The sequence below is a fragment of the Zeus faber genome (assembly GCF_960531495.2).
Source record: "Zeus faber genome assembly, chromosome: 19".
Classification (NCBI taxonomy): domain Eukaryota; kingdom Metazoa; phylum Chordata; class Actinopteri; order Zeiformes; family Zeidae; genus Zeus; species Zeus faber.
Genome location: NC_137206.1, coordinates 6,590,734 through 6,605,918, shown reverse-complemented (window position 1 = coordinate 6,605,918; position 15,185 = coordinate 6,590,734). Strand labels below are relative to the sequence as shown.

Genomic DNA, 15,185 nt, shown 5'->3' with positions numbered 1-15,185 from the left:
ACAGCATTCACGCGACGATAGGTATCCTTTAGGAGTAACCAAAGAAAATACACAGTGATTTATTTCTACAACACTTAAAAGGGTTGTGCTTTAGTGTCGACAACGTCCAAAATTCTCATGCTGGATAAAATCTTTCCTTTTGGCACTAAAATGATGTATACAGATGACACTTGTGACATTGGTTCATACCACGGTTACAGGGTTTCCCTTTGGCAAAAAGAAATCCACTAAAAATGCCCAGATTTTTATTTTTAATTTTGTTCGTAGTTTAATTTTATTCATTTATTTATTCATTTATTATTTAAAATTTATTCCTTGAACGTTGGGGTCATTGATGTTCCCTTGTAGAAAATATTCCGAGTGTTATCTGGGCTGTTGGCTCTCTCGGGAATCAAAATGATGTTATTGACCTTTCTCCGCAGCGTCGAGTCTCGACTTGATACTAATGAAGGGGCCTCTGAAGTGGACTCCCCACCTCCTCCTCCTCCTGCAGTTCCCGAGCCACTGCCATCCCCCGGAGTAACCCGGATGGTGGAGAGGCCCTGCGGATGCAGCCTCTGCTCACTCTGCCCAGTGCTCTGGGTGTGCACGGTAACCACGGGTGGGGTGGCGATGGCAGCAGTGGTCGCAACCGTGTGATTGCCGTGCTTCCTGTCGATGGAGCCCTCCATCGTAGACTCAGAGCTCTCTGAATCCCTGTTTAGATCGTTGAGCTCGAAGGACTGCCTCAGGCTCCCTCCTCCACCTCCCACACCGCCACTTGCAGCTGATCCACTTCCGGTGCCTTGATCCAGCGACCGCCACCTCCACGTACCACTTCCGTCCGTGGATGGGGCTTGGATTACGGGCCGGTTCTCAGGATGGGCCTCAACTCTGACGATTGCCCCGGTGCTCCCTGAGATGCTGCCGGTGTTGCTTCCCAATGAACTTGGCCCTGTGGTGCTGCCGGGATCCTGGTCAGGTAGCGCTCTGTAGCGTGGGGGGCCCTGGCAGCTTCCATTGGTGCCACAGCCCAAGCTGCCCTCGTCCAAGCTCTTGGAGTGGGTCTGCAGCAGGCCCTGTTGCTTGGACATGGCAATCACCTGCATGATCCGTGGAGGCTGGCTGCTGGGCCCATTGTCGTTAGTTCTACAGGCAGCAACTTTCTCTGCCACTAGTTGCCAGTTGGCATGTGCTGTGCTATTTACCACCGCCATCCCTTCTACTCCCCCCTCCCCCATTGTGTTGTTGTAGTGTTCATGGACCTCCTCTGGTATGTGAACCAGCTGCGAAGATCCCGGTCGAGACTGCATGGCCATCCTAGCCCCACCGGTTATCCCGCTGCAATTACTTGGCAATGTGGTGCTGGCACCTGTGGCCAGTTTGGCCATGTAGGGATGGACAGATGTGCCACCGTCGAAACTCCCGCTCAGTCCCAATTCAGAGCTGGAGCGTAGCTCCATGCTTCCGTGGTGGTGCGGGTGTTGGGACGACTGACCGGAGGAAGAGTCCATCGAGGAAGAGAAGGAGTCTGGGACCTGCAGGGAACATTTTCGGCCGTCATTCTTGCTCTTCCACTGGGACAGCAGCTGCTTGGAGCGGCTGGAGTCCATGGAAGCGTGGTGGAGTGTGGCGGCATGGCGCCTGGCAGCCTCCTCGTATGCCGCCATGGCCTGGGGGGTGTGGACGCGTGGCAGGGTGTGGCTGAAGGTCGCGAGCGGTTCCTTGCCCATGGGACTGCGGGGAGACATCACATCTGCCTGGGTGCCAGGGCACTTCTGGCCCTCCCCGGGCCGCTGCTGCTGCTGCTGGAGGCCACGGTGTAGCAGGGCCTCAGGGAGGGAGATGGGAACACCCTGCTCTCCAGCCAAGCTGGCCTTCATCTGCAGGTGATGCAGGATGGCCTCCTGACTAATGTGAGGCAAAGAGCACGGTGGGTAGTGGAGTGGAGGAGGGAGACGGCTGGTGCTGGACACCTCACTTGGCTGGAAGTTGCCCACTGCATACAGTCCCTGGAAAGAACAATGAAAGCATTTGTGATTTGAGATGAAAGTGTCATATTCTACTTCCTCCTGCTGCATAAAACAAATGGCCTACAAGGCAATTGAATTCTGTAATATCCTAATGCGGAACATGTACTGGATATAAAGGTATTGTCTGTGACTGATCAAAATCTAAACAAATGCATTCAAGGATTTACTTCTTCTGCCTGAAATCAGCACATATTCTGCATTTCACTAGAATATAAACTGAGAACACTAATCCAATCACATTGTCATTGATATCCGGAGAGTCCTCATCATAATACACAGGACCAGAGGAAACTCTATTCTACATTCAGCAATGATTCCACCACTGCTAAAGAAATGGCAACAATCAAATTCACACTTAAAGCCACAACAACTAGAGTTCATCCATCCGTCTTGTCGAGGGGGTGGAGCCTATCCCAGCTGTGGGTGAAAGACACTTATTATAGGGTCACACATTCACACCCCGGGGCAATTTAGAGTCTCCATTCAGCCTAATCTGCATGACTATGGAGGTGGGGGGAAATCCATGCAAACAGGGAGAACATGCAATCTCCACAAAGACACAGGCCCCAGATAACATTGTAACCCAAATCTGTGTCTCAAATGGCGTACTACGTACTACATACTACATGTTTGTATTATAGTCCAGTGTGCTTAAGTACATGAGCAGTAGAATGATGGGACATAGTCATACAGCCGCTTAACTTCCTTTAAGCACATTGTGGGTTGATGTCGACATTGCATAGAAACGTTTCTACGGTGGCCTTGAGAGCTAAACGCAACGCAACTAAAGAAAACACATGCAAAAAGACAAAACATAAGCAAATTAAGAAAACATCTTCACCAATATGACAACACATGCGCAGCATTTAGAAAACGCACTGCAAGTCCAGACGTGTTGGAAGAGCTGCCTAGCAAAACGCTTTGCAAATTCGAAAAACACAACCGCATTAATGGAAAACACAAACGCAAAAGCCACATTATGAAAGTGAGCCAGCCCATTACGGAGGTGAGCCAAACCGAATGCACTGATTGATTCAGAATCACGTTGGCTCGTTTGCATATTTTTTAAGTGTCCCAATGGTATCAAGGGATCAAAATTTAAAGCGCATTGTAGGTTCGACGAGTCTGGCGCACAAAATTTAAAAGCAGTCTTTCCGAGTTCGGCTTTGAATCACGGAACATCTAATGTAAACCAGTCCCGAGAGCAGGTTTGATACTCACCTACACTGAGGTGTAATAGTAAAGAGAGAGGGACAGCCAACTTCTTCATAGAGAGTACAATGATTAGTACTGTAGGCATCACCACTAATAACTCTTAGAGCAGAGTGATATATACTGTAGCATCTAAGGGCTGACTCAGTTAACAGCAGCATGTCTATATATTACATCACCGTAATCCAAGATGGAAAATAATACAGTTTCAACAATTATTTCTATACTAAACGTGGGAAAGCAGGCTCTATTTTGATAAAGAAAGTCAAGTTTCGGCCGCAGCTTTTCAACCAGTATATCATTATGAACTTTAAAAGTGAGATTATCATCAATCAAGATGCATAAATATTTATAGTATGGGACTCTTTCAATAACTGTACAGATTAGAGTGATCATCTGAAGTTTGCTTAGATCGATTTCCTTATCTCTTGTGAATAGGTTTTATTTCAGCATTCAACACAAGTTTGAGATGGATAAGTGCCTCTTGAAGAACATTAAAAGAAAGTTGCAGATTGTCAATAGCCAACTGTATGGAGTCAGCCCAAGAATATAAGATAGTGTCATCTGCGTACAGATGGACACCACAGGTATTCAAAGACTGCACAATGTCATTGATATAAATAGTGAAAAGTACCGGTCATAAAACCGAACCTTGAGGGACATCTTTTGTTATCGATAAAAATGCAGATTACCCATTTTCACATGCTGCTGTCGATCAGAGAGGTTGTTTTTTGGAACCATCGATAAGCATTGGGGTCACAGCCAAAAGTTTGCAGTCAGTATTAAAGCGGGGAATTATCAATTGTATCAAAGGCTTTCGATAGGTCGATGAGAGCAGAGCAGCACAATGCTTCTTTTTATCCACCGCTGTCACACTACAATTTTAAATTAAATATGTTGCAGAGATGGTGCTGTGGTTAGCCCTGAAGCCAGATTGGAATACCTGGCTAAAAAAGTCTTGAGTTGATTACGAGATGGGACGATAGTTATTAAGATCACTATTATCTCCTCCTTTATGCAACGGAGTAACGTGAGCAACTTTAATACAATGGGAATTTTACCCGATGAAATAGATAACTTATATGTTATATATGCTGAAATCATCAAGGCAGAGAGCTAGAGAAAGAAAGGGTCCAAACTGTCTTCTCCAGTTGTTTTATTGGAGTCATTTGCAAGAAGTGCTCCAGTAACTACACTAGGAGTGAGAAGCCGGAGGGCAAACTGAGGGACGGGACTCATAGTATGTTCAGACCATTTTCAAATAGGTGACCAGTTGTGGCAAACTGTTGGTTCAAAACTGTGCATATTTCCTTGTGATCAGATATCACACACTAAATTGACCTTGAGAGCCAGAAATTCCAACTCTTCCTGTACAGTAACCTTATTGAGAACTATAGCTTAAAGACATGATTTAATGTAAATGGACACCCCACCTCCTCTTGCATTTCTGTCTATTCTCAACAAAGATATTCATTTAAAGAAACCTCAGAATCACTGATATTTTTTCTTTGGCCAAGTTTCAGTCAGCACTAATATATCAGGGTCCGTTTGATGAACCAGAATCTTCACATGATCCAATTTTTGATATTGAAGCAGACTTCTATTATTCTATTTTTAAATGTACAGTAGGAGCCACTTCGAGAGGGCGGCTGGACAATGACAGAGACCAGGCGGGAGGTGATTGGGACGTTGCTGATCCCCGCAGGGTCCCTGTCTGGTCCCTGTTCAGATCTTGCCTCTAATGTTATCCCCCTCGATGACGTGATCTGCGCATCGGCACCTGGGAACGCCTCCAGGCTTCGTTTGTGGAAAAGCAGTTGCAATGCTTTATCTGTCCACCGGGAAGAGCAGTGGTTCAAAGCGTAAAGCAACTCACGTATACCGTAAAATATTACGTTTGTTTAATGAAAAATATACATGTTTTGGAACGGAACATATTTGCTGTACATCTTATAGAATCAGCATATACATCTCTGATTTTAAAGAAGGAATGATTTAAAATAATTAATTAGGTGTTATTTTTGTAGATGTATTTAATTGAATGAAACTAATGAAAACACCTTGTCAGTTACTCCCCCTTATTTCCCAATGTTGACAAGTATGGGGTTAGCGCACCTCCCTGCCTGAACCCCGCCCCTACACCTGGGTGAAGAGCACTTCGCTGCGGATCAATTCATCAATCAATCCCATCCTATCTGATCTGGAACCCGCTGCACTGTGCGGCTCAGACAATTAAAGTTCATTTCAAAAAGCTGTTCAGACGGACCTCATACCTTAAATTAGATATTTTCTCACTCATTGTGAAATATCGCAACAAATTTAATCGCAATACTAAATGTATCGAAAAACCTCCCATATCATGTGTTTTCGCACCGCAAGCACTTTTTCATAGTTCTAACAACAACTAACAACTAACAATTTTTAGGGGGAACCGTCCCTTTTATTGTGTCTGCACTGCAGGAACTACTGAAGGAACGACTGTTGTTCTTAGAGCTCTGTTTTGAGTAACTTTGCTCATACTCCAGGGCAGGGACTAACCTTGGACTAACGTTTTGGAACAGTCCGGGTTTAAAGGAATGTCACAACGCCTCGAATGCATGATCTGAGTGGTATTTTCGGCAGAATGGTTCAAAAACATGTTTTGGGGATCTCAGAGACCTATATTACAAGTGTATAAAGGAGCATAATATGTCCCCCCCCCCGGATGCACAGATAACCAGGCCCTACCAGGTAGACAGCGATAGCACCTCCCAACAAGAAGCCCAAGTAGACATCGATGGCGTGATTCTTGTACTGGATAATCCGGGTCAGACCGCAGATTATGGCGCAGATGACAAAGGAGAAGACCAGCAGTGGCTTAAGAAGCTTGGACGAGTCGGTCAACGTGCTGTTGAAGTACATCTGTGAACAAAGATCAAAAACCATCTGCTTTGCATGTGAGAGATAGAGAGAAGAAGCCAGAGATAAGACACAAAGATGGTGACGGGAAAGTTGCTCCCTCGACTGATTATTAGTTGTATTTTAGACTGTGTGAGTCAGCATCTTCCATCAGTAAAGACGGTTTATTAGTGGAGATTTATATTCCAGCCCATACCTCGACCGCTTGGCTGAAAGGTTTCTATCATGTTATGTGGAAGTGTTTTTTTTGCCTGACCTTATTTTTTGCAGGGAACAGTGCTTCCTTGCTCCAGATGCATCACGATTCTTGTTTTTTAAGTCCCAAATCCACCACTTTCTTCGGAAATAGCCAGGAAAACTGAACAACAATTGCATAAAATTCCCCATTTTGCAAGGGAATAATCTATAGCTACCAGATCATCCACCCAGGATTAGGGTTAGTCTCCACCACCTGAAGCTCAATCTTTACAAGACAGAGTTCCTCTTTCTCCTTGGGAAAGACACTCACACAGACCACTCCATTACCATTGAGGGCACCAAGGCATTGCCCTCTCAGACCATCTCTGCCATGCTTTTGCAGGTTTTCCATCTCTAAACTCCGCAGAATCCACCCGTTCCTCACAAGGGTAGGGGTGAAAGTCCTGGTCCAGGCATTCTCCGAGACCACAGCAACGCTCTTGTGGCTGAACTACAGGCCTGTTCCATCAGACGTCTACAGCGTATCCAGAATGCAGCTTGTCAAGTGTTTAACCAAATGAAATTCTCTCATGTCAATCCCCTTTTCTGATCACTTCACTGGCTTACAGTCTTTGCGCGCATCACACTGAAGACACGGGTAATCTTCTACTCTCGTACATTAAACTGCTCCTCCATAGTATCAATCGCTGATAAGGCTCCAAACTCCGACTCATTTGCTCCGCTCCTCCATTCTAACCCTCCACCATTGTTACGTCTCTCAAAAGTCGTTAATCCCAGTTGGAACAAGCTCCCCCCTCCTGTTAGAATGGCTGAATAGCTTCCCACGTTCAGTCATAGGACGAGACGAGAGCCATCTCTTTAGGCCGCACCTGGACCCCACGTGCGTTGACCTCTCTATCTCATAAGGATCTCTATATCCCTTTACGCTTGGAAAAATTGCTACTGATGTTACTTATTCCGATAAAAGGTTCAGCTGGCTTTGACTGTAATTAATAGTTGGATTGACTACTACTGACAAAATGTACTTATTGTCAGTTGCTTTGGACAAAAGTGTCTGCTAAATAATGTAACATAGAAGAGCATTTCTGGGGGAAACACTGGACACCATAATTAATATTTGAACGTTCAGGGAGAAGTAAACTGTGACACAAATAACCTTTAAGAGCATACATGTACTCTGTACTATACTCCCTTTAGTTCTTGAGATCGTCGTCAGGAGAAATGACTCGCAGTGAAGAGCTGCAAGTCCACTCTGACAAAGCAATAAAGAATACCAGGTTTAGAAGAGGGCTGGCCAGCTTAGACTCTTCTGCTCTTTTTGGACTCCTTTTCTGTTGTCGCTCCGTGTCATTATATGGTTTCTGATGAAGTGTCGCCGTGACACGATGATCCAAGAAAATAAGCGGTGCTGTTTTTTCTGCACTGCTTCAACCTCCCACGCTAAACACGTTGACCGCGTCACACTTTCTTAACGAGGAGACTGTATCCTAATTTTGGAAGCTGTTTCCTTTTTTTTTTTTTTTCTTCCAAGAGGGTGATTATAGTGTTCAGTAGTTGTGTGTGTGTGTGCGTGTGCGTGTGCGTGTGCGTGTGCGTGTGTGTGTGTGTGTGTGTGGACCATTACTCACCGACACGTAGACAGCTGCAAAGGATGCCAGGGTGGCGTGCTGTGATGGAAAGGATTTTCTGGAAGAGACCAAGAAACAGAAATAGACTTGAGTTGGTGCTTCAGCCAACGTTCGCGTCTTCTTTTTTGTTTTGTTAATGCACGCCTCGCTTTCCTTTAGGGTTGTTGTTTCAAGGAACTCAAATTAAGCTTCCACTGTGGCATTTCTCACGAGGCTAGCGAACCTAACCAAGGGCCTTTCCACATAGGGTGTCATGACGTGGGACAGCAGGGTCATTCAAAAAATGACAATATCTCAATTGTCAGCAATTGGCAGAGCTGCTTTAAAAGTTCACACATACAGTACATGCACCAACATGCAGATGTACATAGACATAGACCTACGTGCTTGTACACATGCATAAGTCGGACAATATGACTTGGAGATACAGCCGGGGGTTCTGCCAGTGAGTGTGTACAAAAGGCTGTGAAATGATCTACTTCTTTGCAGCTTAGCGAGCAGCCTTGCTGAGAATCCCATAATGTTGGTAAACTTGAGGCCCAGTTTTCCACCAAGCTCCCCACAAACGACCTACTTCTGACAAACACTGGAACAGAGACAGACACACACACACACACACACACACACACACACACACACACACACACACACACACACACACACACACACACACACACACACGCACACACACACACACACACACATACACACACAATCTTCAGGCATGTTTGTCTGTACTAATGTACGCTCGCACACGCATGCATGTGGCATTTGCATGGATGTGTGTTTGTGTGTATCACGTTCACTCATGCAATCGTGCAAAATCTCTATAAAACAAATGACGTTGTGTTTTTGTTTGCAAGTTTGTGTGTATTTGCCAGCGCACTTGTGTTATCTGCTGCTGGGCCAAGAGCATGCATGAATCGCGCAACACACCAGCTGCAAGTTGCGCGGGGGAAACACAGCTCTCAGCATTCTACATCTGGACTCATAAAATTTTCATTACCAGATGAGAACCCGATAAGATTGCTTTTCGAATGTAGTGGACCATTACTGCTGCAGCCACATATGCACAAATGCATGAATATGATAATGAAGACAGTGGCCTAGTTAGTCCCCGAGGCGTCCATTTAGAAAATGCCACATTCATTTGTAAATTACAAAAAGATAACAAAAAGATTTGGATATGATTTCCAATAGTGCACCCAGTCTTGAATAGTACTGTGGAGGTGTGTTCTGGCACAGGGCCAGGGAATGAGGAAGAGGAGGCAGGCGGAGGCAAAACAGCGCCGGCCGGCGTGTATTTAATTTCAGTTTTCAAACAAAAGGTGGCTCTGCGCTTAAGTGCGCCTCCGCCGTGACGTGTCCGGCGTCTTGCTACCGGGCCCGTCTCGCCCGGTCCAACATGTCCGCCGATCCCCACTGCGGGGACAAAAAAAACCATTTTTTTATTCCTCGGTTTGGGATTGGACGTCTCAGCAGAGTCCCTCCGTTGACTCGCCCGACCCGCAGCAGCTGAGCGGCCCCGGGACCGGAGCCTGCACCGCCTGTCTGCAGCTGGCTTGACACACACACACACACACACACACACACACACACACACACACACACACACACACACACACACACACACACACACACACACACACACACTTCTTTTGCCTGAGTCTCCTATCATTGTTTTTCTTCTAGCTTCACTTTCTTGCAAAAATCCAATTAGATTGTCACTAAAACTCACGAGAGAGTTCCTCGTCATGAAACACAGCGCCCGAGCTAACTTAACTCTACATGCACTAAACATCTCTCACAAGGTGAAAATAGAAGAATTTTCAATCAATCAATCAATCAATCAATCAATCCACTTCCGTCACATCACTATTTTGCAGTTTGCTCAATTCAAAAGAGTCACTTAGAACAGAGGTTGGGACACACGTCACCTCATTTTATTTCCCATCACTCCAATTTGGACCTCTGGTGTGTGATGGATTGGCCTTGTAAATATGGAAATGACACCGTACATATGACATCATTACATGAGGACGCTTCCATCAGACTATCATGGAGCAGACTTCTGACTTACTGTCACTTCTGCACCCAATTCAGAGCGCTTCAGAATAGAATAAAAATTCATTAACTTAATTCCTACATAAGGATCTTTCAAGATCTGTTACTTCCCCAGTCGATAAACATCTACAGTATAAGACACGTGGTCGACAAACATGACAGCAAAACACCTCCTGCCACACTTCAAAACAATACCACGCGACCAAAACACTGAGGCAGCCCCGCAAGAGACCGTGTTCAGGGCACGAGCATTAGGTTATATTTAGCATCCCGTTGCCACGCGGCCAATAATTATGTGTGTCCCAAATGCAAAAAACCAACAATACCGAAAATGGCAACAAACTGTCACACGCACGCTCACAAATGATCAAACAAATAACTCCATTAAAATGAACATCCGCCATCCCTATAAGGTTGGCCGGTCCAATGGTACTCGAGCTCGGGCCGTCGCAGCCATTGTTAAACTGGCCGGGGCCCCCTTGTCTAGTGTCGCTCACCCTGGTTTTGGCAACTTTTTGACGGGACCCACAAAAGTGTTCCCTGCGATAAGCGGCTAAAATCTCGGAAGGGTTGGGGGTTTTCTTTCGGTTGGGGTGGGGGATTGTGGCGCTTCCATGAGAGAAAAGGAATACCGGGCGAACAAATATTGCGTTTTTGAAAATTCTCGACCCGAGCGGTCGGCTTTATAATTGATGGGTGAATCTACTGTAGAATTTGTCGGAGATTTCTGTCAAAACTCTGGGGTCTTTGCATTTCCTGTGCTTGATTTTTCTTTTATTCTTTAAATTAACAGCCTTAAGGCCATTTCTTTTTTTCCTTTTTAATCCAAGTTCCTACTGTGCACCCAGAGAGGCAGCTGTGATATTTTCCAGCTCTGTAATTCCGTCATTTCTGAGGATAAGGCGCATAATTAGATATTTCCCTCCAAAAGAAATCTGTATGGAGGCGCCACTTGAAACCGCTAATGCCAAGCCACTAGAAAAGTGACCTAATTTAGAAGAACATCAAAAGAGTGTAATTGTACTCGGTCTTATCTCTCTCGCTTTCTCTGACGCTTTTCTTGCTATCAGGTGCCTTGGCTTCGGCTTCTAGCTTTAGTATATACTTATATATATTTTTCCCTCCGACTCTCTCTCCCTCTGTCTCTCCCACTCGTGCTCTAATTGTCACAAAAATAGCTCCGTTCCAGGCCATACCGAACCACATTTAAAATCCACCATCAGCAATTCAAAACCCCACAATGAGCAAAATCCTCCCACCCGGCACCTAAGAGCAATCGCTTTGGTTTAACCGAAAAATGTATCCGTGTTTTGTAAAATGAGGCTGTGCCCTATGGCCTGACTTTAAAGTAACACCGTAACCTTTTAATGAAACCCAGCGCATTTTATTCTAATGTAAAGTGAAAGCAGAGCTGGACGTAATGGCCAAAAAAATATCAGGCTATGTCTTTTCTTCCTATTGATCAACGTCGATTATCTATCGATTATTTATCACAATAAATATTTAATAATAATGCTCAATTTAGAGTTTAAAGTGTATTCTCAGTGCTTTACATTTTAACACTGAATAAACCAAATAGTAATAATTAGTAGTAATTTTAGTAGTAATTTTAAATTTTCATAATAGTATTAAATTATTATATTAACAATATACTATTATTATCATTATAATAATTATATAAACAAAAAATAGAAGTGGGGTCAGAGCGTACAGATCAAGTTCCATAGGTTTCCGTAGTGGATTTTGGCAAAAAGTCTACAGGTAAGAAAAAGAAAGGCAGAAAAGCAAGATAAGATGGGAATAACTCTTGCCGCTGCCTTTCAGAGACCACTGTTGCTATTTAGAAAAACGACATGCAAGTGATTTAAGATTCAAGATTCAAGATTCAAGGGGGTATTTGTCACATACATATACAGTATGTACATACGGTCATACATATATGCAGTGAAATGTCATGACACCCGCTGATTATGCACAATAAGCTCTAAAAGTACTAAAATGTGCGTAACCGACACGAGGCGCTCGCGCAGGCGGCCGCAGGGGGCGGCGCCACAATCACCATTCTGGAGTCTATCGTTGTATAACAGTATTAATTGTCTGTGTTGTATTAAATATACATTTGAAATCCTCCTAAATGAAACTCACTCAACTTACCTCCAGCACTTACCGCACAGAGTAGAAGTCCTGACATGTCACAAAGTAGAGCTTCTATTTGACGCCCGTGAAAGCTTCATCCTTGGACGCATCCACCTCTAGCCGCGCACAACGACTTCCAATCCGGATGGACGCTCCATCAATCGCAGGTTGAAGAAAACCGTAAACCACTTCAAGGCTCAGTTCTTCTATCAAGACCAGAGCAGTGTTTTTCAACCGCCGTGCCACCAGGATTTTTTCAAATTCCAAAGCCAGGATAACACGCCTGTGTCTACGAGAACAGGCGGCGACCAAACGTAGTAATGAATGATTCAACTCTTTTTTGTTTGTGAGATTTGGTTCCTGACGAGGCGCTCGGTTAAAAAAGTTGTTTGACTTTCTGATTCTTTTCACATTTGATTTAGTGGCTTTCGTGCAAGGTGAGCGCGGAAAGAATCCTGGGTAGCCGACTCTCGAGTCATTTAAAAAGAGTTGTTTGCTTCTTGCATCACTATAAGTAGGCCGAAATAATATGCACAGTTCTACATGTTAATTACATTTTTAGTAGTTAATGGGATGGTTGGTATGCTGTGGGATTTTTTTCTTTTTCTTTTAAGTGTGCCGTGGCAGAAAGAAAGTTGGGAACCACCGGACTGGAGAGGATGAAATACCCTGTTGTCAGTTTCAACGTGGTGACCCACAGCCCTCTCCAGGACTGGCGCCCGATTCCAGCGTGACGCCAGCTGGGCGGTATTGAACAGTGACATCACTCCCGTTGAGAGGTCATTCCCAGGTAACACCAAGTGCCCCCATCGGGTCTGTAATCCCCTGGCAGCTGGCGCCGCATGCGCACCGTATAAATTAATGTTGAATTTACAAAAGAAAATGCTTAAAACAGGTTAGTCAATCAAAATCGCCTCCCCCCACCTGCCCTGGATGATGGCGGCTGAGTCCGCGCCCGAGCAGATGTCGTCCATGACGTAGGGGTTCTGCTCGCAGGTGACGTTGAGCATGGTGTAGTTGGGCTTGCAGACAGTGAGGAAGTGAGGGGCCAGGTAGCCCGTCATCAGCTGGAGCACGTCTGTGATGAGGGCCGTGGCGCAGAGGCCGAACGCGTGGACCCCTGGGGGAAACGGGAACGGGGAGATGGAGGGGGGATTTCGGTCAGCCGCAAATTCACCAAAAGTCTAAATGGATAAACAGACGGACACACCGACGGATGCAAACGGCCACTGCTACAAAGCCACATTGCAAGTGAATGCACACATGCATGCATATATGAATACATACTGGGCATGTTATGGTTAAGTAGTTAACCATTACCAACCATTGAGATTTCTGACTGATTAACCCTAAGGAATCCTATGGAATTTCAAACAAATCATTGTTTGCTATGGGGATTTTGATTTTGTAAGTCTATCGACAGGGGTATTACACCAAGGTGGCATACAGCACAGAGCAATTCTCTGAGTGCTAGGATTTCCCGCGGCTACCAATGAAACGTAACCGTTTGGGGCTGTTTAGTTCACGAGGGTGACAACATTATATTGCATGAAGTGCAGAATTTTTTTTAATTCACAGTAGATACTACTACAGTGGAGTGCCACTGGAGATGCATGGGAAAACATTACTTTCAGTTGCATTGTTAAATGGGTCACAGACTTGCCTCCTTTGCCTCATCGTAGATTCATGAGCACATAAAAAAAAAAAAAGCATCTCTGCTTGCCTAATACATGCAGTACATGCAGACGTTGGAGTGAAGTCACATAACAAACATGTACAAATCAAGCCATGCACGTGGGATCGGTTAAAATGCTTCATTACACAAATTCCAAATATTAAATACAGACCAACACACAAGGAGACACACGGCTCTTACTGTTCGAGTGAAAACTGAGCCTGCATGTCTGTGTCTGTGCGTGTACATGCATTTGGGCAACGGTCTTAATTGATATTTAGTCGTACGGGGGGCATGGGGCATCCACAACAAGTAGCAGCAGTAGCAGAGCAGCGTACCCACAAAGCGCACTGCCCTGCGTATGAAGGAGTTGAAGTTGCAACCCGCCGCATTGATGTTGGCCTCCGCTCCGACGCCACCCTTCCTCCGAGAAAGACAGCAGAAGAGGATCCCTTCTCCGATCATTATCTGTCAGCAGGACACGCACGACACACGAAAAACCAGACTTGTTACAGAGTGTCCGTGGGTGTCACGCTATCACTATTGACGTGATAAATGAGGCGTAGCTTTTTCTGTCAGACAACTCTAATGCGCCATGTGCTTCTACGGCTATGTATGTAAGAAGCCAGTCCCTCTTGCCTTACTGCTTTCCCGCCTGCTTGCTGGCTGTGCTCCCTCTACCTCCCCTGCACTTGTTGGGCTGTACTCTTATATCCAGTGAGGGGATTCAAGCCCACTCCAATACTACTAGCTCATTGAGCATGCCTTTGTTTTCTGTACACCTCCCCGGGAGTGATGAGCGGTAGAGCCCAGATGCCAAATTCAAACGATTCAAAATAAATAAAGATCATTTTCAAGAGTTGTCTGTCAGAATGCAATTTGCAGTTTGCAGTTATACTGATTGATTGAGCCTTGGGATACTATGCCAAGCCATCGACACAGAAACTGAGCAAAGTCGCAGTGAAGCAGAATCATCAAAATACATGTAACAGTGTAAGCATTGAGTCAGGGAGTCCTGGTGGAGACTGAAATAAATGACAAAAATAAAGCTTGGTTCTCACGTGTTCTCAGGGTTACATTTTACTAGCACAATATTGCATTCTAGGATCTGCTTTTCAGCAAATCAGATCAGATCAGCCAATCATGTTAAGTTGAGCTGCAAAGCAGCGTTTATGAGCCAATCAGGTGACTTTACTTCTGTTGTCCAACGTTCTGGACTCTATCAATTCCCTGTCCTTAATGTGACACTATACACAATTATTTTTACGTTTAAAATTGCATTGATTCTAATTATGAATTTCATATGGTGAAAATGTGATAAATTGTAGATAAATGGTAAAATTATTACACAAAAGTTTGTTT

General features: G+C 44.9%; 1 protein-coding gene across 1 annotated transcript in view; it reads right to left on the bottom strand.

Annotated features, from left to right (window-relative positions):
• Window positions 1–308: 308 nt before the first annotated feature.
• Window positions 309–15,185, bottom strand: part of plppr4b (phospholipid phosphatase related 4b) — a gene marked incomplete at both ends in the record, with an annotated part of 39,941 nt that continues 25,064 nt past the window's right edge. Inside the window, 5 exons of the mRNA XM_080019848.1 lie at window positions 309–1,991; window positions 5,952–6,125; window positions 7,949–8,006; window positions 13,073–13,268; window positions 14,162–14,291. Coding sequence (XP_079875974.1) covers window positions 309–1,991; window positions 5,952–6,125; window positions 7,949–8,006; window positions 13,073–13,268; window positions 14,162–14,291 — 2,241 coding nt within the window. The remainder of the gene's footprint in view (window positions 1,992–5,951; window positions 6,126–7,948; window positions 8,007–13,072; window positions 13,269–14,161; window positions 14,292–15,185) is intronic.